The 20,918-nt window shown below is 44.1% G+C and overlaps 1 protein-coding gene across 1 annotated transcript in view; it reads left to right on the top strand.

Annotated features, from left to right (window-relative positions):
• The window catches only part of igsf9ba (immunoglobulin superfamily, member 9Ba), a gene marked incomplete at both ends in the record, with an annotated part of 63,818 nt that overhangs the window by 34,745 nt on the left and 8,155 nt on the right, over nucleotides 1-20,918 (top strand). The window contains 12 exons of the mRNA XM_083637177.1: nucleotides 1,057-1,208; nucleotides 6,104-6,221; nucleotides 7,838-7,979; nucleotides 9,139-9,284; nucleotides 10,459-10,601; nucleotides 11,798-11,938; nucleotides 12,127-12,246; nucleotides 12,387-12,537; nucleotides 14,043-14,166; nucleotides 16,079-16,254; nucleotides 19,395-19,621; nucleotides 20,760-20,844. Coding sequence (XP_083493303.1) covers nucleotides 1,057-1,208; nucleotides 6,104-6,221; nucleotides 7,838-7,979; nucleotides 9,139-9,284; nucleotides 10,459-10,601; nucleotides 11,798-11,938; nucleotides 12,127-12,246; nucleotides 12,387-12,537; nucleotides 14,043-14,166; nucleotides 16,079-16,254; nucleotides 19,395-19,621; nucleotides 20,760-20,844 — 1,725 coding nt within the window. The remainder of the gene's footprint in view (nucleotides 1-1,056; nucleotides 1,209-6,103; nucleotides 6,222-7,837; nucleotides 7,980-9,138; nucleotides 9,285-10,458; nucleotides 10,602-11,797; nucleotides 11,939-12,126; nucleotides 12,247-12,386; nucleotides 12,538-14,042; nucleotides 14,167-16,078; nucleotides 16,255-19,394; nucleotides 19,622-20,759; nucleotides 20,845-20,918) is intronic.

Here is a 20,918-nt window from a genome sequence, read left to right as displayed (position 1 = left end):
CCACTGTTTGGTATCAAAACGCTGTGTGTTCGCTTGAAATGGATGGTGAAGAAGAGCGCCCGTATGGATGTTAGTACGGTATATGGCTCTGAAACATCCGGTGAAAATGTACTGCTTGGGGTCTATACAGGAAGTGGCTCCTTTAGGTTTGATAACACTCCACATGACCCAACTGGCTTCCACCCAAGCCTCTCATGCTCCAGAAAACGTTGACAGCCATGTCACCCAGCATCGAGGGTGTCTCTCTATTCAGCTTGGCCTCCTCAGAGCCCGCCCCCCCATCCCTCAGATGAACACTTGTACCAAATGTACAACATGATGAAACCATAAGGAGTTTGTCAACTGGAATGTCTCTAGTTAAAGCTGCATTCAGTGATGTTTTTGTGTTAAAAAAAAGTGTTAAATGACTCTATATTCTGACAGCAATCACTGAAATAGAGTGGGAGGCCACCCACCTTCCACTATCCAATCAGAGAAGTGTTTACATTTTCTGGGAAACGGAAGGACAGATCGTGATGCCTCTAAAGGACTATATGTATTTGTTTTCACCCCGAATCCAACGCCGCCACCCCTGAGTCTCTACGAGTTACGGTTGCGGAGATACATACGGCCGCCCTGCATGCAGGTCTACAGGAGAGAGACAGAGTACAGCGGGGGGCAGAGTACAGCTGTCCGAATATAGAGCCATTTAACACTTATTTTAACACAAAAACATCGCTGAATGCAGCTTTAATCGATCAGTTGAACTAACTTTTGCGTAACATCACTTTATGAAGTTATAGTACTAACAACCTCAGAAATAGTGCCTTAGTTTTGCGATGATTCATACCACATAGGATAGGTATTCCTTATAATGTCACCACAATGGTAGATTAGGTTTCTACTTTACACTCCCTACCCTACACTGAAATTGATATTGTGTGGAAATGTTTAGCTTAACATAGCCGCAAGGCAAACTACCTGTAAGAAACCAGAAGGAAACTGAAGGACCCTGTTATCACAGTATGTGTTGGGAAGGTGTATTTTTTATGATGATTATTTTCTCTTTCTCCACAGCCCCGCCTAGTTTTACAGCAACGCCACCACAGTATGTGGAGGCGAAGGAGGGGGGCACCACTCTGCTCAGCTGCTCTGCCCAGGGAAATCCTAAACCAATGATGAGCTGGCTGAGGGAGGGCGAGGAGCTTCAAACCACTGTAAAATACTCGGTAAGGAGAACTAATGGCTACAATTCTGACTTATGAATGTGCACAAATATATCCATAAGGTTTGAGCGCGGATTGTCTGGTCCGACGAATTCAGCTCGACTGAAAATATACCAGGCTAATATCAATGTACTCTACTGTAGTGTGTTGCTAATACGCTTTTGTTACAAAGCTTCAATAAAGCCCTCAATACATGTACACCCTCTTCTTTCGCCTTGGGCAAAAAATGATCACTCCTCCAAGCCAATCACAGACACACTACTTTTCATGTTTCATAACAACTGCTACACAAACTTTACTTATGCACAAACGTGTGATTACATAATGGTGACTGGTACAACATATGCATGGCATTCTCTTTACCACACAGTAGGCCTGCCTGCATTGGTCAACATTTTTCAGGGTCCGGCCATATAGGTTTCTACCTATTCTTGTTGTAATGAGGCTTTAATTGATGTGTGGCAGACCTTGAAATGTTTGCAGTAGTGAGTCAGTTCTTAGGTAAGAAAGTAAGTAATTTTAATATCTGCAAAATACTATAGGACTGATGGTGAAAACTTATATTTACCTGGTCTTTGTGTACCCACACCCTCAAAGTTGGAAACCTTTGAGTGGTTGATTAGCGCAACAGTCTGTGATTGGCCAAAAACTTTTGTCATTCAGGTTACAGGAAGCTTAAACTGGGAGAGTGGAAGAGAGGTCCTGGCAGGTCAAACCTTGACTCCTCCCCTTTCTCTGTAATAGTAGTAGTAGTAGTAGTTTATTTGTCATTGCATAAAAAAGATATACAACGAAATTGCAAAGCTCCCCTTCGTGCAACCATACAGTAACAAATTAAATAACAATAAATAACAATTCACCAATAATTCACCAGGCTCCACACTAGATATCATAATAATTTACTGAGTAGTTGTTAGTGCATTTTAAAACAGCAATAATATAATAGTAGCAATAGCTGAGTCAAGAAGTAGCACTTGGGTTTGTCAGGGGAAAAGTCTATGGGGATTTAACATGGGGATTTCGCTTAAATGCATAAAATAATAATAATCTGTAGTTAACAAAAGTTTTTGAAACTGCGGCCTTTGTGTCAGCACAATGATCTTCAAAAACAAAGACCACTTTTATGACTTTTGAAACGTAAATGTGTTTTTTAACATGTTTTTTAGAAAACGCTTCAAAAGGCATAAAAGTGATTCACGTTTGTGAAATCTCCATTCTAAAACCCCATAGACTTTTCCCCTGACAAACCAACATGGCGGCGATTTTTGGTTAAGCCTACAAAAATACACAAAAAATCCCCCCTAAAACATTTTTAGCGCTGAGCTCATTTTGTTGTTTGATGGTGTAGATAACTAACCATGACCTGAACATAGATGATGAGCTCTTTCCAGAAAGATGTTTCGAGCACAGATACAACATGTTTGTTTGATACTGTAGCAGGAAAAACAACAACTAAAACATCAAAGGTAAATGTCGTATTTTCATCAGAAACTATGGGCTTCTTTCCAGAGTGCAGTTTGCACCAATGTTGGAACACATTGGCATTTAAACAGGCCTCTCTTGCTCTCTCTTTGCTCTCTCCACCTACACACACAGTCTCACTCACAGCTGACTGCAACAAGTTCAAAAAGCATTCTGGAAAAGTAGAACTTGAGGGAAACTGTGTATATCAAAAAAGTAAATCATACCACTTCATCGCAACATAACTCACGGAATGCACTGAACAAGACTCGATTTCGAGGGTGGACACTGTTGACGATGCGCCATGGGCGCAACATGTTATGGAAATGTTTGTATTGTATGAGTACAGGATTACAGCTGCTCCTTATAGACACTGTTGTTTGTTATTGCCTCCTCATCACCTTCAAGAAGTACTTTCATGCTGCTGGCTTGTGTCCGCTGGAGAAGGCTGTGTAGAGATGGCCATGAGCAAACACTAGCCGAGGTAGGTATGATGGTAACTGAGAAAGCCAATCTGATTGGGACCTGCCGTCTGACAGAGGTGAAGGGAAACTAGGAATTCTTGCCAGGAAGATCCTTTCACCTTGTTTGTCCCTACAGAAATATCACATTCAACCACCTTGTCCATCATCTGCACCTGTTCTTGAGAGTACGGTCAAGACCTGTTTGTAGGTTCCTAAGCAGCATGATTGGAGCTCTTACAGTACTTTCAGTTTGATGTCATGGTCAGGCACTCCAGAGGGCATCAGTGAGTTAAGGAACTCTACAGGCAGGGCGTCTTTGTGATTGTCTTCCAGAACAGAGTCAGCTGAAAAGAAGACTTTCTCTTCTCCAGGGAACTCATCTAAGCACATGTTGTTGATGTATTTGACGTTCTTGTTCAGAGGAGTGTATATATAGTGCCTTTCAGAAGGTTGTCTTTGTCACCACATCCATTTGGTAGGTTAGGGAAGGTCTCAGGAACCAGAGTCTTTAGATCCTTCACTAAGTACCCTTGAGGAATCCTGACCTGACCTTCACTTTTGAAGTGTTAAATTTTGCCTCCTCCCAAATTAATGAGATAGCTGCTGAACTCCTTTTCCTCATGTTGACATTGAGTTTATGCTCCTGCAGGAGAGGATAGAGGGTTGACATTTGGATGCAAGCTCTGACTATTTGAGCCCTGCCTCCTCTCTTGACAGCTGGTAGTGTCTGCCTAGGGTCTCCACCAAGCACCACGGCTTTGCCACCCCAAGGGAGCTCTGATTCCATCAGGTCCCTCAGAGTTCTTTCCACACACTCGACATTAAAGCGGTGGACACTGAATATCTCATCCCAGATGATCGACCTGCTCTCTTTGATCAGCTTGGCCAGGGAGGACAGCTTTGATGGCGCAGACAGTTTTCGTGCTCCTTGCAACTCCGGACAAACAGACAGACAGCTCTCCAATTATACTGGTAGGATAATATCCGAGAGTGGATTTTTCTTTGAATATTCAAGCTTTATTTTTCAGGAACTCTTTTGAAAGGTGGTTGCCTCCTCCGTGCCGGCGGCACTATCAACCATTTGGAGCTGCCTGTGTAGTGTAGAGAAAGTGACAGGAGTGTGTCGTTTACGAGACCCCTTCTCGTTCACCCCTCCCCTCTCACCTCACTACCTCTCCCCACAACAGCCTCGTTTCAACACAGTTGCCTTCGTAAAGGATCGGACGACACCCTGATGCATCGTTCTCCTGCATCAATATCACATTACTACTAATATGAATGTTACACTAAAATGAATATCAGTAGTGAGAGCCAAGAAATGCCTCCCTTCACTAGCTTCACCGGTATGGGCTGAGACATAAGGAGTGCTGCGCATTTATCAGCTCTCGCCTTCAACATTTGCCCATTCATAAAAGCCTCATGTGGTAGGAGCGGGCAAGAAAGCCAGACACATGGTCAAGCAAAACCCTCAAGCTCCTTGTGGCGAGGACGTGACAGCCCGGGTGTGAGTGCGTACGTGCGCGCGGGCGGGCGGGCGGGCATGTTTGCTCACCCACATGCTCACTTCCATAGAGATGCCACGGAGAAAGGGAGGAATGTGAGACAGACAAGGACCGGAGAGGAGGAGGAATCCTCATCGTCCTCTCAGCGATACCCCCCCCCCCCCCCCCCCTGCTGTTTGAAAAGCCCAGCTCACTTTCTCTGGACGTGTCAGCGCTCGGTGTCGGACGAGTGACAGACACACATATTGAGATTCTGCTCTTCATATAATGCCTCCGCCCTTATCTACTTTCCTCGTCTTTCCTCTGTCCTGTTTCCCATCCTCTACTCTCTCTCTCTCTCTCTCTCTCTCTCTCTCTCTCTCTCTCTCGCCCAGCGTCGGATTGAGGACAACATGCGGTACACAGCGAGCATTGAAATGGACTGACGGATCAGATACCGTTAAGGTTGCTGTCTCGGAAGTCCGCCACAATAACGACTCTATGTGCGCTCGACCCGCCGCACGCATCTCATGTTGTAGCAGCTAGGCACAAAATGCTAATGCTGCCAGCTGAGAGCAATGATCCAGTTTAGCGACAGACAGACAGACTGACTGGAGCGAAATGTTATTTGGGCGGGTCTTGTTGTAGCTTCTAAGCTGTCTCGGCTAAAACATTTGAAATGTTATTTGGGCGGGTCTTGTAGCTTCTAAGCTGTCTCGGCTAACACATTTGAAAGACAGGTGATGAATAGGAATGATTCTGCAGGCGTAGCAGATTCCCCTCTCAGTGGCATGAATGGACAGGCTCCAGCTGTGTGTGACTTGAATGGACAGAGCCTTACAACCTGTTGCATAATTTATGAGGGTATTTCTATTAAGGTTGGTTAATGTGTTTCTTCACCACTTATTGGTTCTCATCAGTGCCTCCGCACAGGGACACGCAGCTACATGGAGTTAGATGTTTCCAAGGTTACCACATGCAGGAATCAGGGCCCAGAGTTAATTAAAGGATGACATGTTGATGACTTTTAAGTGTTTGTGGTGTTCTCTTTAGAGTTGACTCTCACCAAAAACCTATACAATCAGCACAGATACTTTTAATAACGACCTTTGATAGCCAGAAAAATGGCTTGCAATGCATTGGGTTGATCATAGATCAGATTGAATCTATATTTGCATTTTTAGTAGTGCTGCAGAATTCATAAAAAGAAAGAAAGGAAACGCAGAAAAACACAATGTGGTGAGTGCTCAAAATAGACTCTTAAAGATGGGATCCCTTCTGCTGCTGAGAACAATTTCTGGCCTATACATTAAGCCAACATCCTCCCAGTTTATGATTAAAAATGTGTCTTGTTTGCTGAAAAATCTAAAATTCTGAAAAATCTGCATCTGTGGTTGAGTTGTTTTGCCATTTTTATTCAGCAAAAATAATCGCAAAATGATGATTTGTCAGTACCATGCAGCACTCATTTGAATGGCTCTTCCTTCTGCAGGTACACGATGGCAGCCTGACCATCCTTGGCATCACTAGAGATGACAGAGGGGCGTACACATGCCGAGCCTACAGTGACCAGGGAGAAGTCCTCCACACGACCCGTCTGTTGGTTCAAGGTACTGTTCGCCTCAATCCCAATGGAATCGTCAGGGTGGTGAGCAACTGCACCGTATGGCCATGTACAGTATAATGTGTTCGAGGAGGGTTTTACAAATCTATTTATACAGATCACCCAGTTCACCAAATAAATAGAAAATGTGAGATGATATGCTCTGATTCCTAGCCCAGCCATACCTACAGCCTAACGTAATGTTGCGTTCGTATCACGAAAACTAAACTAGGCCGTTTTCATTATTTAGACAAAGATATATTTAGTGGCATCCAGGAAGAAAGGCATGCAGCTATTTGAGCTGATGTATGTAGCATTTCTTTATGGGTCTGTATCAGTCAGTCAATAGCTTTGTCTGGGGCTCTGTGTGTGTGTGTGTGTGTGTGTGTGTGTGTGTGTGTGTGTGTGTGTGTGTGTGTGTGTGTGTGTGTGTGTGTGTGTGTGTGTGTGTGTGTGTGTGTGTGTGTGTGTGTGTGTGTGTGTGTGTGTGTGTGTGTGTGTGCGTGTGTGTGTGCGTGCGCGCGCGCGCGTGCGTGCGTGCGTGCATGTGTGTATACTGAGTGTACAACAGGGCCAGTCTGTGAGAACATCACTGTCTGTCTCTGGTCCATTAGCTAGGCTGTCTGCTACACACACAGATCAGATAGATGGTTGTGTGATACCAGCCTCACTCTCCCAATACAGAGAGCGAGCGCTGCAGGAGTTAACAGTGGGTGTATTTAACGCCCAACTGAGCACCTTGCTTTTATGGTCGAGTTGCTGTAGGATAACGTCTATTTTAGTCGGTATGCAAGAGCCTATAAAGAGGGCGACACAAAAAAACGACTGTATGTAGGCGACACATTCACACAAACAACATTGCATGATCACACCTCATAAAATATTGGTTATTTTAATATACAGTGGACTCCTCTTATAGTGATCGCCTTGGGACGGGTCAAATTGATCACTATAAGCGGATGATCATTATAACCATCTAATTGAAAATGTGGATATTTATTACATGAATATGTAATGTTTTGATTGCTCGAATATCGGCGAGAATGAAGCGTGAGTGGCAAAACACAAGGTGAGGAGATGAGGAAGGACTCGTACCCAGAGCAATAACAAGAAGACATCCGAGGAGTCACGCATCTCATTTCCATGATCTGTTTTTAATTGTTCTGTGAGACAGCCGCACACTGCACCGAGTAGTCCCACCTGATGTCTAACGCCGCGCACGCAGAGAGGACAATAAGCAGGAGGCTCGTATCTGGGCCCGCTCATAAAAGACAGCTTACCTTTCATGGCTTCTGCTGTTTTATGGAGACTTCAGAGCAGCCTGCAGTTCCTCAGGGGGACGAAGAGGTTACAATGTGAAGCATGCAGACGCTCCGTCGCTGACTACTATTAAGGTTACAACAGCTGGCTGCTCACTGTATTTCACATCAGGCTGTGGTGATGTATTGTAAATAATGCACGGTGTGTGCTCTTTCTCACTTGGTCTGATCGGTCCGCATTCCCTAAGTGGAAGTACAGTAGGCCTGTACAGGGTGCTTTGTCTTCTTCTGGAGGATTTGATACAGTAGTAGAGTGTGCTGTTACACGTGTACAAGCTACTCAAACTGTTTCTGTGTCCCTCAGGGCCTCCGTACATCGTCTCACCGCCAGAAAACATCACTGTAAACATATCGCAGAATGCGCTCTTCACCTGTCAAGCGGAGGCGTATCCTGGCAACCTGACCTACACCTGGTTCTGGGAAGAGGACAACGTCTACTTCAAGAAGTAAAGTTATGATCAAGTTTGCTACTGTACCCCAACTGCCTTTTTTGTGTGTGTGTGTGTGTGTGGTTTTTTTTTGCTCTTACTGACGCAAAGGTCTTGTTGAAGCGCCCGGGCGAGGTTGAGTCTTCAGGTTCTCTTCCTTTGAGTTAAATTGCCACCCTGCTAGCTGTCGCTAGCTTTTATGCCAAAGCCTTTGTGTTGTGAGTGACATTGTGTGTGCCTAGGCGCCTTTTGCTGCAGTATATTACGACTTGTGTGCGTGTGTGTGTGTGTCTTTGTGTGTGTAGGTGTGTGTGTGTGTGTGTGTGTGTGTGTGTGTGTGTGTGTGTGTGTGTGTGTGTGTGTGTGTGTGTGCTCGCGCGCGCGCGTCAGTGGCCTGTCCTGCTGTGGCCCCAGAGGCAGTTAGAATGCCCCTAGCAGGGGTCTGTCTGGAGCGTGCCAGGCGGGTTAGTGTGCTGCGACGACAGTATCATATGACTCAGTCCCTGTGTCATCATATGCCTCTCATGCAGTGCTGATCTGAAGCGTAGCCAGCAGCTCTGCAGGCTCCCCAGAGCAGCTCTTTAGAAGCTCAGAGGCTTTACAATGAACAAGTGACAGACAGAACAAGTGGCAGAGGAGAACAAGTGAATGGGATCTTTGACTGGCAGTGAAAGCAAGTGTCCCAGGGACTTTGAAAGAGGAAGTGCACTGCAGTGTCCCGCCTCCACTCCCATCTAATTTTACACCGCTTTTGTTTTGTCGGCAATCTTTGATTTGTCGCAGTAGATATGCAGGAGAGAATCACAATTATTTAATTTGATTCAAACATCAATATTCTGTTTGAACCTTCATTTTCATCGCACAATAAGCTGTTTAATTACGTCATTGTGTGGACACGGGGAAAATGTGCTTCTTCGTTAGTGTGTCTTTTTAAATGGTGGTGGCGGAGAAAACAGGAGGGCGGCAACATTGGGCGATTATGGCAATTAGCAGATTTATTTGACTACTCTTTTTTTTTGTGGAGCCCTCTTCCAACTGGTTGCCGTTTGACTCTCTGCTGCTCTCTCATGGCACCCTGGTGTAATTTTGCACACGCATAAAAAAAAAAAACAGATCTGTCCTGCTATGACTATGTTTCAGTGACATGTTGTGACAAACGTCTGCGTCCTGTTTGCAGCGATCTGAAGCTCCGAGTGCGCATCCTCATCGACGGCACGCTCATCATCTTCCGGGTGAAGCCGGAGGATGCCGGGAAGTACACCTGCAGTCCCAGCAACAGCCTGGGAATCTCGCCCTCCGCATCGGCACACCTGACTGTTCAGTGTGAGTGTTACCGTGGCAACGCCTTGCGGGGGGGGGGGGTGTGGAGAGGCTGTTCCAAGAGCCGTGTGCGAGGAGGGAGCAGCAGCAGTATGGAGGAGGCTGCTTGTGTCTGTTTTATCAGCTCCACCGCCTCACCACTGTAACGCACTGCAACCTTCTTACCACTGTAACGCACTGCAACCTTCTTCAATTTCAAGGTCACGCGTTACAGAGAGAGAGAGGGGGAGCGCGGTTTTTGCACCTCGGAGTATTGACCTCGCCTTTTCTCACTTAAGTTACAGCCAATTCGACCGTTTTTTATATTCTCTATGGATTTGATGATGAAGTTATTATCTATTCCAATTTTAGCCGTATTCCCAGACACAATAGATGAGGCCAGGCTTGTCCTCGGACTCTATTTGTCCTGCTCTCTTTGAGTCCGGCTCCCTCAGTGTGCCCCGAATGAATTGAAACGGTGACCTTTCCGTTCATCGGCTGAGACTGATGAGAGAGAAATGCCACTCCAGGCCATCAGACTTTTTTATCATCAGCCCCAGTCTGTTGGCTATGCTAATTTGCTCCCAAGTTGCTGTTGGGAGCATTGATTTCTGTGCTACTACAGTATGTGAGAGAGATGGGGATCTGCAGCACTGCAGCCAGGCCACTGATTTCAGCACTGGCCTCAATGGCCAGTGCTGAAAGCAGGCTGCTTTAGCTCAATCATCAACCTTCAGACAAAATATGCTCTTATCTTTTATGGCATGGATTACACCCCATGCAGGTTACTAGGGATGGGATAAAATATCAAAAATCAATATATCGCAAAAAATGTGACAAATATTAGCTACACTTTATTCTGCTGTAGTAATCACACAATTATATTATTTGCACTTTGTATTGGCATTTTTTAATTGTTCACATTCTAGCAAGCCAATGCTATTGTTAGAAAGATTTGTGTCTCAGAAATACTTTATTCTGCACAGGCAGACTTTGTTGTCATTTCACTTTTATTTATTACATTCTTATTTAGTTCTATCAAATCATATCGTGGGAATCTTAAGATAAGCATATCATCTCATCCCATCCATCCCTACAAGTTACATCTGCTGCGAAACTTCTTTGTGAATTAGATTGGACTAAATGTTTGACACAGATGTTTTTGATTATTTGCCTGTTAAACAAACTAAACTTCCAGACCCTGCCCGAGTGATCAACATGCCCCCGGTCATCTACGTCCCACGGAAACTGCCAGGCGTCATCCGCTGCCCGGTGGACGCCAACCCACCCGTGCTCTCAGTGAAGTGGGAGAAAGATGGCTACCCTCTCAGAGTGGAGAAGGTCAGCCTGCCCCAGGGCTGCATTTGCTTATCCAGATGTTGAGCCACCACTGTACACACATCTCAATCTATTACCCCTTTGAGTTATAGCATCCGCCACAGCCACACTTACGCACTAGTTGAGAAAAATTTGCCTTTTTAAATCTACATTTCAGTTTTATATCAAGGTACTGTATAAAAACAACTATAATTGGAAATGATTGCAGATTGCTCCTAACTCCAACAGAGGCATCATCATGCTGTGTTATATGGCAGTCCCTTGATATAGTGTGGCTCAGTTAAATCTCACACCATTAGTAGAGTTTATCATGATGATACGATCAATCACAAGACATGCACAATACATTTTCAGTTTGAATTAAGTTTGATAGACAAACAGCAGATTTGTGCAGACTTGTGTAGATTTTTTTTTATTGTTTTTTCCCCCTGATTTCCCCCCCATTTTTCTCCCTAATTGTACTACTGTGCCTAATTGTACTACTGTGCTGATCTGGGGAGAACCGTAGACACACATGCTTCCTCCGATACATGTGCAGTTGCCAGCTGCTTCTTTTCACCCGACAGCGGGGAGCTTCAACGACAGGATGTAGCACGTGGGAGGGTCACACTATTCCCACCAGCCTTCCGCCCCGAACAGGAGCCCCGACCAACCAGAGGAGGCGCTAGTGCAGCGACCAGGACACATACCCTCATTCCGGCTTCCCACCCGCTGACACAGTCAGCCAGTATGGATGCCTGACTAAGCCGGAGGCAACACGGGGGAGCGAACCTGCAACCCTCGTGTTGGTAGGCAGGGAATCTACCGCTACACTACCTGGACTCCCAGACTTGTGTAAATTAATGTGGTTTACTGAAGTAAAGTTAGCCCCAACAACAAATAACTGAATGTGATTGCGTGAATGAATCACTGAAGGGCATGCTATTGCCTCCAGTGGTGAGTGCAGCTATACTCGATTTCAGAATTATGCTTCTCCTTTCCTGGGTTTGTCAGTGTGACCGTTTAGATTTTTTATAGTGCTGATCAGACTGACTTAAGCACTTTTTGCCCATCTAAAATAGGCTTAATTCAGCTGATTTAAATTGATTTTGTTCTTGTTGTTTCTTCTTAGGCAGCTCGAAATTAAACATTTAGGTGGGCTGCCAAGATTTTACAATACAGGAAAATCCATGGAATCAACCACTCTTCTTCTGTTTCAGTACCCTGGTTGGAGCCTGATGCCAGATGGAAGTATCCGGGTGGCGGAGGCCACAGAAGACTCCCTCGGCACCTACACCTGTGTGCCTTACAACGCCCTGGGTACCATGGGCATGTCCCCCCCTGCTACTTTGGTGCTAAAGGTACACCACTGCCCATGTGTGCTACTTTCTGCTGTCTGCTGTGGTTTAACATATACTGATCTATCTGTACATGTGTGCATTATGTACACACATGCATTGTGTGTGTGTGTGTGTGTGTGTGTGTGTGTGTGTGTGTGTGTGTGTGTGTGTGTGCGTGTGCGTGCGCGCGCGTGTGCGTGTGTGTCAAGGATCCCCCTTACTTTAATGTGAGGCCTGGGGGGGAGTACCGTCAGGAGGCTGGGAGAGAGCTCGTCATTCCGTGTGCTGCTTCTGGAGACCCTGAGATACCAACCATCTCCTGGAGAAAGGTGCCGTTCCCCAAAAAGACACTACAACAAATCTCCGAAAGCCAATTCATGCTCAATCCGCTTGTTTTTGGTTGTGTAGTGAAATAAGATATTTGTTAGCTCACCGGACTCACTAATTGTAATTTTCATGTCCCTGGAAGGTGGGGAAACCTAGCAAGAGTAAGCACAACGTCCTACCCAGCGGAAGCTTACAGTTTCTGTCCCTCAGCAAGGAGGACCATGGGGAGTGGGAGTGTGTAGCCACCAATGTGGTCACAAGCATCACTGCCAGCACGCGTCTCCTCGTCATCGGTACAAACAATCCACACAGTGCTCTCAGCTTGCCACAGTTTGCTTAGTTTTCCCAGCTGATCACCTTTCATAGTGATGCTGTTGTGATTTTGAGTTTGCAGTGATCTACTTTCACTGTATTTCTTTAGTTATTTGCATGAAATAGAACGGACCCTGATCCCTCTTGCTCTTTGCCTCTTCCCGATTTCCCTGTGGCGATCACTAAAGTTGATTTGATCTTATCGCTATGGCTGCAGTAGCTTATAGTAAATTTAAATCCGTAACTACAGTATGGCACCCCCTGTTGAAACACTGTCACCCCACCACCATGGGTTTTGTCTGTGTTGAGTCATTGTACCAAGGACATCTTTTTACTCTCATATTGACTGACTGAGGTACTGATACAAGCACTGACAGTAAGTGACAGTGAAACGTGAGTTACACAATACACATACAGTAAAAGGTTTATTATATGTAGAGTTATATGTATTATATGTATATTATGTAGAGTAAGAGCACCAAGTTTTTGTTTTATTGACTAAGAAATGTTACATGCAAATTAGGTTGTGGACCAAACAAGCAATTGCAAAAACAAATTTCGAGTTTCAGCTTTAAAATACTTTATGCCCTCATTATAACCAAATTATCTGATCTTATTTGAGATTCTAGCATGGATTACCCTCTCCTTTGCTTGCCTTAGTTGCGATGATGGCCATATTGTTCAGCAATAATAGCAGCCATTTTGAATGACCAAACTATTTACGAAGAGTCTTCTGATTTGGCCCTTGTGGTGATATAGCATGTGCTCATCCCTGCTTCACCTGTAGTGAACCTGGCCGTGTGAATGCGTGTGGCTTTCAGTGTGGCTTCTCCTATCATGTGCGACACGACGCGTGAACGAGTCAGCCAGTCTGCCCCAGTGCCCCACAGGACATACGGAGTCATTACACCACAGCTAGCAGCACTCAGCCCGCCTCCTGGTGACGGCCTCAGCTGACAGGTGTCACAGGCTGTGAGCAGACAGCTGTGGCTTCTCAGACCAGGCGCAGGTCTGCCTTTTATCGCAGTGAGGAGGACCTGGCTTTAGGCCACAGAGCACAGCTGGTAGGTGGGTGGATGTTCGGCCGCCGCTGACAGCATCGCTGCTCTTGAACGTGACCTTACCCTGGTCACCACCTCAGCCGACGTTATGTTATCCAATGAGCAGGCAGACGCATTACACAGCAGAGTAGCTTGGGGGATGATAACAAACAACAGCAAAACGCTCTTCATTTGACTCAGTAGACGATGCATTATTGCACTTGGGTTGAACTCGATCAGTTTGATTCATAGTCTTGAGTTACCAAAATACCGGTTAATGGAATATAAAAAATGAACATATTGACAGCACATCTACAATGTAGGTTCATTACTGTGATTGTGAAATGATAGTATTAAGTAAGATAATAGTATTATATTTGGTATATAAACTGTACCGTGTGTTTTATATCTATTATTTCCTCTCTCTCTCTCTCTTGAACACTCAGGCACCAGCCCACATGCTCCCGGCAATATCCATGTATTGCCCTCAACAACCTCTGCTAATGTGTCGTGGGAGCCGGGTTATGATGGCGGCTTCGAACAGACATTCTCTGTGTGGTACGGTCCAGTGTGAGTGCATGTAGTTTACTTCTCTGTGTGGTACGGTCCAGTGTGAGTGCATGTAGTTTACTTATCTGTGTTGTACGGTCCAGTGTGAGTGCATTATGTAGTTTACTTCTTTGTATGGTACGGTCCAGTGTGAGTGCATGTAATTTACTTCTCTGTGTGGTACGGTCCAGTGTGAGTGCATGTAGTTTACTTCTCTGTGTGGTACGGTCCAGTGTGAGTGCATGTAGTTTACTTCTCTGTGTTGTACGGTCCAGTGTGAGTGCATGTAGTTTACTTCTCTGTGTGGTACGGTCCAGTGTGAGTGCATGTAGTTTACTTCTCTGTGTGGTACGGTCCAGTGTGAGTGAATGTAGTTTACTTCTCTGTGTGGTACGGTCCAGTGTGAGTGAATGTAGTTTACTTCTCTGTGTGGTACGGTCCAGTGTGAGTGCATGTAGTTTACTTCTCTGTGTTGTACGGTCCAGTGTGAGTGCATGATGTAGTTTACTTCTCTGTGTGGTACGGTCCAGTGTGAGTGCATGTAGTTTACTTCTCTGTGTGGTACGGTCCAGTGTGAGTGCATGTAGTTTACTTCTCTGTGTGGTACGGTCCAGTGTGAGTGCATGTAGTTTACTTCTCTGTGTGGTACGGTCCAGTGTGAGTGCATGTAGTTTACTTCTCTGTGTGGTACGGTCCAGTGTGAGTGCATGTAGTTTACTTCTCTGTGTGGTACGGTCCAGTGTGAGTGCATGTAGTTTACTTCTCTGTGTGGTGGGGTTATGGGGCTAGTCTGACATTGGAGCACTTTTTTTCTGTCCCATTCTTTGGTGATGATAACTGAAATTCAATCATCACTTTATGACAAAAAAAAATTAACACAGCGTAATTTTCCCGGCCATCTAGTAGATATGCATGTTAAAAATTCACGTTATGTTAGGAAAGCAATGGAATGTAATAGGAAGTCATTGCTGTAACATTAGACTCGCCCCATACATGCGGTGCTGTGAAAGCACAGTTCTGATTGTACTGTATGTACATGTTAGCACTCATGGTAGGCAGAGCATTAGATTTTTGGATGTGTGTGAGTTCAATTCTGAAATTTTACTGTAACAAATAATATGGTCGGCAGTCGCCTCTGCTTTGTCCACACACCACATTAGATACAGATTTGTTGACTGTAAATATTAAGAAAGAGACACTGATTATCGCATATGTATCGGCACATCCTCTTCAGTGTCCTTGCATGCTGTAACATTGGGCATGGAGTTGTAGCTACAAATTTGTGATTCAAAGCCCTCTAATTACCTAGTTATGTGATAATTATACACTGAAGGTGTTAGGAGTACTGTATATTTCACATTCTGGACAAAACACAAATTATAGCATACTGCAATTATTTGTTTTATGTTGAAGAACAAAATAATTTCGGGGTCCTGATGCTAGGGCTGGGCAATATATCAATATTATATCGATATCGTCATGATATGAGAATAGATATCATCTTAGATTTTGGATATCATAATATTGTGATATGGCAAGTGTCGTGTTTTGCTGGTTTTAAAGGCTGCAATACACTAAATTGATTTAATTTTCTGAACTAATCAGACTGTTCTACCTGTTCTATTATTTGCCTTTACCCACTTAGTCATTATATTAGCAAAATACTGATTATTATGTATCAAAAATCTCATTGTGTAATTAGTTTGTGAAAACACCACTATTGTCGCAATATCGATATTGAGGTATTTGGTCAAAAATATTGTGATATTTGATTTTGTCCATATGGCCGAGCCCATGCTGATCTTCAGCACATACCCGCGACTTTGTCTTCTGACCAATCACAGCTAGTATGTTATTCGCTGTAATATGTACCTCACATGTTGTACTGCTTCAATAAGGTGCGTTTCCCTTTCTCCTTGCCTGTCTCTATCAGGTCAAAGAGGATAGACTTTGGGCCTCACGACTGGCACTCCATGCCGGTGTCTGGTGCTCAGACGTGGTTGGTGGTGCCGGGGCTGGAGCCTAGGACCGAGTACCAGTTCAGTGTTTTGGCACAAAACAAACTGGGCACGGGCCCATTCAGCGAAGTTGTGACAGTTAACACAGCAGGTAGGTACTGGTCACAACTGCCTTCAGAACACACAAAGGCGGGGTGAGGTTTTGCCATCCATGTTGCCTACTATTTGACTGGAGGATCAACCCACTGACTGACTGATTAATATACAGTGCATCTTTGATTTACTGTATGGAATGGCTTAATTTTCTATGCTTCTTGGTCTAGACACGTTTTTTTTGATTCTGTATGCCTATTGCTCACTAAAAACAGTGGTATGGAATATACTGCCCTCTAGTGATGTCTAAACTGATGTATATAATACCGGTATGTTTTTTTTTCCTCTCCCCATTGTCTCACATCTCTAGTGATGTTTAAAATTATGTATTTAATATTTTTCCCCTCCATGTTTTCACTCACATCAAAGCAGCTGGTAGCTTTGGGCCTGATTCAGACATGACTTAAGCACAGACCCCACTGCACCAATTCCATGCGTTGAGTCACACATGGGGATACAGTACACACGGCCTCCTGCAAGATACACACTGGAGGATATGTAAATCATCAGGATATGTAAATCAAGGCATGTCTACCTGTGACATGTGGATTCTGACTTTGTTCTCCTTTCCCTGTGCACCCAAAACCTTACAATATGTCTGGCACACACATCAGTTTCATGATGTAAAACAAAAGATCTGCAAGCTAATAAGCACCAAAGACATCAAAATAGGCAATTTATTGACTCTATATCTAAGCAATCAAATGAGTCCTTGTGTGCTGGAGAAAGTAAGGTGGTGCCAGTGTGCACAGAGGGTCTGGATGAATCATTTCAATGTGCTAGTGTTAGTTTAGACAGCACAACATGTGCTCATGGATAGGACATAAGGAGATAATCCAGCTGTGCCGCTAGCTGACATTCCTCCTGTGTTGCTCCCGAAAACAAGTTTTAAAGCAAAAGCTTGTTGTTCATTTTAATAGAACATAAATGTCATTAAGAAACTCATGTTTTGATATGTAATCTATTTTTGATAGAAAAGAAATATTTCAGTCCAGTAATTGCAGATTCCCATATTTGAGATTTTCTTTTACTGTATTTTTTTTTTATGTTTGTATCCAATTCATGTCCCAAGGGCATGTTGCCAATTCAATCTGTGTGCGCCGTCATCCTAACCGAAACTGAATTAAAGGCGCATGGTATTTAAAAGCAATGCCTCAGCAAAAAGCCATAAAGGGAGAAACGTCCATGTGCTGATTCTCCAGCGTAGCAGTGGAGAGGACAAAGAAGCCAAGGATCTGAATAAGCCCGTGCACAAATAGAGGCACACCCAAAATCCTCCGTGCGTGCATCAAATTGTGCGAATAGGAATTCAAACCCATGCATCTCAATCCGCTTAAGACTCAGGCCCTTTGTAGAGAAAGTCAGGCGGTGCCCATTGATTAACCCCATTTCAGAACTGAGTGCACAAGCACAGAATAAAACACGGACAGATTCTTGTTCACTTTTCCTCACAATGTGGAAATTGATATGTAAGTGAGCCATCTACCAATCAAGCCATGAGCTGGGAAGAAGTCAAACATGTTTTTTGCTCTGCAAACTCCATGAGGTCCCACATGAAGACTGATGGCTCGTGCGTCCTCCTTTGTGCATCTCACCACAAAAGAAGCAATCAAAGAAGTGGAATCAACCTGAGAATTGAGGTTTTAAGGAAGATGATGTACAGAGGATGGATGGATGATGGACAGAGGATGTGCTTTCTTCGGCGGCTAAGGAAGTTAAAGGTGCCAAAGGTAGCATTGGCACAAAGCAGTATCAGAAAACTAGGGCCGACCCCACCCATCCAAGTCAAAAACTCTTCAGGGTCCTCCCCCATGGCAGAAGACTGTTGTCTTGGAGTACCAGAACCTCCCGTCACAGGGACAGCTTCTATCCAACTGCTATCCACCTCTCCAATTAATGCCCCTCACAAATCAGGACTTTGTCACTCCCTCCCCCCCTGATGCCCCCTGAGCAAACCAGCTCTGCAATGACTTGGGTCTCCCCGTGGACATTATCCCACGGACACTTAAAGGACTTTTACTGGACATTTTACATTAACTTGTTACATGGACATTTATACATTATATATTTCCTTTGCGCTTTATAATTTTATATTGTTTTTCAGTTTGCTCCATCTTCTTCTATTGTTGTGATCGCGGCGCTGCATACTGCATAATTCCTCGTTTGTAATATGATTACTCCCTATGGCTATTAAAATGAACTTGAATCTTGAATTGAAGATCCATTCGAATGACTTGAAGATGACAGCTTCCTAATATTGCTGGTCACGGTTTATATCATTTAAATTCCTACTGTGCTACACATTGCCAGCAACCGTTATTGTTTTGCAAAGCCTATTGCTTTTACTCAACAGGCAAAATTAAACTTGCTCCGACCTAGCCCACTGCTACGGGTCAGATAGCAGCCAATACATTGATGCAATGGACAGTAAGATTTCAATTATTATTTTGTTTCTGATAAATTTGTTACAGGATGTCATAACCAATAGTCTATCACCTTGATATAACATTATTTCCCTCTTTTTTTAAATATCTGTGATGTGTGTAATGACTTCAGACCAGGATAAAAATCTATTTTGGCTAAAGCGATGTATCATGAGGTGTCTTTTAGTTTATCTTTATATGTTCTTAGGACGCTGTGTAAGGCCTATAATGTCAACAAATCAACTGTCCCTCTGTTGGATTGAGTGTCTGTTTGACATTCAGGAGTTTTGCATTTAATTTTGCATTCAATTTTTGGTTCTGTTATATCTTGACATTAAACATGCCCCTTGGGCAAGATTGTACAACCGAATAGTGAACTGCTCAAAGTGTGTTACATGACATGTCTATCTACATGCAGCCTGAGAAGGAAAGGCGTTTATGTATGTAAGGTTTGGTGTGGGTAATCAGGAACACTGTGCCATGTTTTAAAGCATTTTATTTCCAAAAGAGAGTTTACTGAATAGTTTTTGTTGCATGATGATGTTCTGTCTGTATAAATATGTAAATATCTGAGGTTTGACTCTATTAGTGCAATCTCAGTTTTCACCACATTGAACATTGAACTGCAGCACATCAGTAGGAGTGTTCTGTCTACATTGTAATGAGTTTTCTTTGTGTCAAGTATTATCTGCAACATGTCTGGTCTGCTGCACAGGCTCGCCTCTGAGTACCCCAGAACCACTGGTGCTTCTTACTCCACCACGGTGCCTCACAGCCAACCGCACGCAGCACGGTGTCCTGCTCACCTGGCTCCCGCCGGCCAACCACTCCTCACCTGTCGACCGCTACATCATGGAGTTCCGCCTTGGCGAGAGGTGGGAAGTCCTGGATGACCTGATCCCATCCACCGAGACCGAGCTCATAGCCAGAGACCTCGTTCAGGTGAGTATACTGTACTGTATGTGAGAGGCGCCATCATTTTGAATCACATTGACCCCTCAAACCATTTTGAGCTTACTGTTGGGAAGAGGAGAAGGTACATTTTCTGGTGATATAAAAATAATCTTTATACTCCAAAGATTGAGTGAGATGCACCCCTTTATGCCTTGACTTTTCCAAGCTATGTTTTTGAGGAAAAAAAGGGCCTCAAAGTAAGCTAGTTCTGCCTTTATGAACTTCAAAACTATATTGAGTGTTCGAATTTCACAATAATCTTTACACAGAATGAAAGCCAAGACTTTATTTTATTAAACTCTGATAAAAACCCAAAACAGCAAAAATCAATAGTGTGACATCAGACTCATTTTGATGGAACGCATCAATGTATTTTGACAGAAACGGGATAGTTTGATATGTCATTACTGTCATTTCTTTGGAAGTGAAATGGCGCAATGGGTATGGGGTTTACGTGCAGTCTAATTTAACAGTATATTTGACTCAAGTAAAATGGTAATTTCTTTAATGTGTAGTCCATATTCTTCATTATCTGCAATGATCTCTAAGACTGAAATTCATATTGAGGACATTACAGACTCGCTATCAACATTTTCATTTCCTCTTGCCAGGCTTTTTCAATAACAAATCAGCTGTAGTCTATACTTGGCTCCAAATTTATAATATAATAATATAACTAGAAATCTCGCTGGCTACACGCGCTCGATTCCTAGGCTCGCCCGCCCTGCAGCTCACCCGCTGCACGGGCTCGCATAGAGTACGCAGCCCGCTGCAGGGCCTCGCCCGCAGCTCGGCTGCTGCGTGGCCGCGCCTGCTCTATTGGCATGCGCAGCGCACAATTGCTCAACTTCGCATCACTGATGTCTGATGACATCACAATTGATCGAGTGACCATCACTGATGACGTCATCGAGTGCTCGAGAATGCTGCTTTCATGTAAATTATAATAATACTAAGAAAAATAATCATCTTTACCTGTATAATACCTTATTTATATTTTCAAAATAAAGTTACACAGTGCTTTTTGTATATCTGGTGTGCTTAACCATAAAGCAGTAAGTTGTACACAGCGTTCAACATGTGATCCGGGTATAAGAGGAGTGTGTTTGCTTTTGTTCCCTGGCAGGAGTCTTGGTATGAGTTTCGAGTGATGGCTGTCATGGATGACCTGATCAGTGAGAGCAGCAACGTTGTGGGAGTGTCTAGCACAGGTCAGCCACTCCACAAACTAAACAAAAATGACAAATTACATGTATTCTTTTAAGTGCCACGTGTACTTTCTAAG

The sequence above is a fragment of the Poromitra crassiceps genome (assembly GCF_964638095.1).
Source record: "Poromitra crassiceps genome assembly, chromosome: 5".
NCBI lineage: Eukaryota > Metazoa > Chordata > Actinopteri > Beryciformes > Melamphaidae > Poromitra > Poromitra crassiceps.
The sequence above is the reverse complement of the archived record's forward strand: the minus strand, read 5'-3'. Positions and strand labels throughout refer to the sequence as shown.